This window comes from Mastomys coucha, unplaced genomic scaffold, assembly GCF_008632895.1.
Source record: "Mastomys coucha isolate ucsf_1 unplaced genomic scaffold, UCSF_Mcou_1 pScaffold22, whole genome shotgun sequence".
Lineage (NCBI taxonomy): Eukaryota > Metazoa > Chordata > Mammalia > Rodentia > Muridae > Mastomys > Mastomys coucha.
In genome coordinates this window covers 245455298-245457448 of record NW_022196905.1, presented here as the reverse complement: position 1 = coordinate 245457448, position 2151 = coordinate 245455298, and the positions used below count along the sequence as shown (strand labels likewise).

At 40.4% G+C, this 2151-nt stretch overlaps 1 protein-coding gene across 9 annotated transcripts in view; it reads right to left on the bottom strand.

Moving 5' to 3' along the window:
- Positions 1 to 2151, bottom strand: part of Nfat5 (nuclear factor of activated T cells 5) — a 79664-nt gene that overhangs the window by 25678 nt on the left and 51835 nt on the right. For all 9 annotated transcript variants that reach the window (XM_031341336.1, XM_031341337.1, XM_031341339.1 and 6 more), the window contains one exon: positions 1675 to 1865. In XM_031341336.1, the coding sequence (XP_031197196.1) occupies positions 1675 to 1865 (191 nt within the window). The remainder of the gene's footprint in view (positions 1 to 1674; positions 1866 to 2151) is intronic.

Here is a 2151-nt window from a genome sequence, read left to right as displayed (position 1 = left end):
TAAATTCCTTTACTACATAGAGACTACCATAACTTCTGTGACTCTAGAGAACCCTGACTAATACAGGGTCCCACACTTATTATATAGTCAAGTATGACCTTAAACTTCTGGCTCTCTTGCCTCAGCCTCAGAGTGCTTGGGTTATAGAAATGCACCACCACACATAGGTCATGTGATACTTGGGGTCCAACCTAGGGCTTTACTTATACTAGACAAGTACTACGCCAACTAAGCTATAGCCTCAGACCCCTGACTATATAATTTTTATTTTTAGTATTAATATTAAAATGTTCAATAAGTAAGTCTTGTTTCCAAAAAGCCAGCATGCTCTTTGGCCTTCATTTCCCTGCCTTGGGGATTCTCTAGGAAAGCAAAACATGAATGCAGTTCAGTCTGTCAGCATTCTGGAAGAAGCCCTTTGTCTTTTTGGAGTGATCCTAACCTTTAACGGCTGAGCCATCTCTATAGTCCTGTAGGAACCTTTTAAAAAGAACAGATTGTTCTATCTAAAACATTTTATTGGGGCTGGTGAGATGGCTCAATGGGTAAGAGCACTGACTGCTTTTCTGAAGGTCCTGAGTTCAAATCCTAGCAACCACGTGAGTGCTCACAACTACCCATAATGAGATATGATGCCCTCTTCTGGGGCATCTGAAGTCAGCTACAGTGTCCTTATGTGTAATTAAAAAAAAATTTATTAAGGCCCTCAAAAATCTACCTGCGGTGGTGGTGCAAAACCTTTAATCCCAGCACTCAGAAGGCAGGGGCAGGTGCATCTCTATAAATTTGAGGCCAGTCTGGTCTACAGATTAAGTTCCAGGATAGCCAGGGCTACATAGAGAAACCCAATATTTTCATGATCATCATATGAGTATAATATAATAAAAAATTCTTGGGAGCTGAGAGAGATGGCTCAGAGGTTAAGAGCACTCGCTGCTTGGTTGGGTTCCTAGCAGCAATGTAGGTTAGTCATTCTAGTTCCAGGAGATCCAGTATCTTCCTCTTGTCTGTGTGGGCAACTGCACACACATAATGCACAGAAACTCACATAGGGATACACACATACGTAAGTAAAATAAATCTATTTTTAAATTTTCTAAGAGCCAGGCGTGGTGGTGTACACCTTAAATCCCAGGACTCAGGAGGCAGAGGGTGGTCCAGTGGTCTACACATTAATTCCAGGACAGCCAGGGCAATGTAGAAAGAGCCTATCTATAAAACAAAAAACAAAACAAAACAAACAAAAAAAACCCCTCAAAACAACAAAAACTCAATAAACAAACAAATAAATGTAAATAAATGAAATATAAAACGTTGCCAGGCACTGTGGACCACATCTTAATTCCTAACATTCAGGTAGCAGATCTCTGTGAATATGAGGCCAGCCTGGTCTACACAGGGGGTTCTAGGCTAATCAGAGTAACTTATAAAACTTTGTTTTAAAAAAAAGGGGGTTAGGGGTGGGGGCTGGAAAGATGGCTCAGTGGTTAAGAGAACTGGCTGCTCTTCTAGAGGTCCTGAGTTCAATTCCCAACAACTATATGGTGGCTCACAACCATCTATAGTAAGATCTGGTGCCCTCTTCTGACCTGCGGCCATGTATGCATGCTGAATCATAAATAAATAAATAAATCATAAACAAAAAAAGGAGGGATAAGTTTATTAGGTACTTACGCCAGTGTCATGTTGTTGCTAGGATCAAGACCAACTTCTATAACTGTGGTACCTTCAATGTCCACTTCTTTGCAGGGAGTTGTATTTCGCCCAGTTACTCTACAGGCCTGATAGAATCCGTGTGGTTTTACTCGACCAGAATCATTGCCCACAAATACCTGCAACACCACTGGTTCATTGTGGCCTTCCAGCTGGAAACAGAAAACATACACCATAAACACTAGTTAGCATTTCAAATAAACTCATTATGAACTAAACATTCAAACTCAATCCTGTACTTAAAACCAGATGGAGAAATAATTTAAACATAAAGGAAAATAAGTAAAACTTTCCTTTTCCTTCCTTCCTTTTTTGTGTGTTGAAGACTGAGCCTAGGAGCTCACAAATGCTAGGCTCCTACTTTACCCACGCCACCACCCAGTCCAAACACTTCCTTCCTTCCTTTTTTGGTTTTTCTTTTCTTTTTCTTTTTTTTTT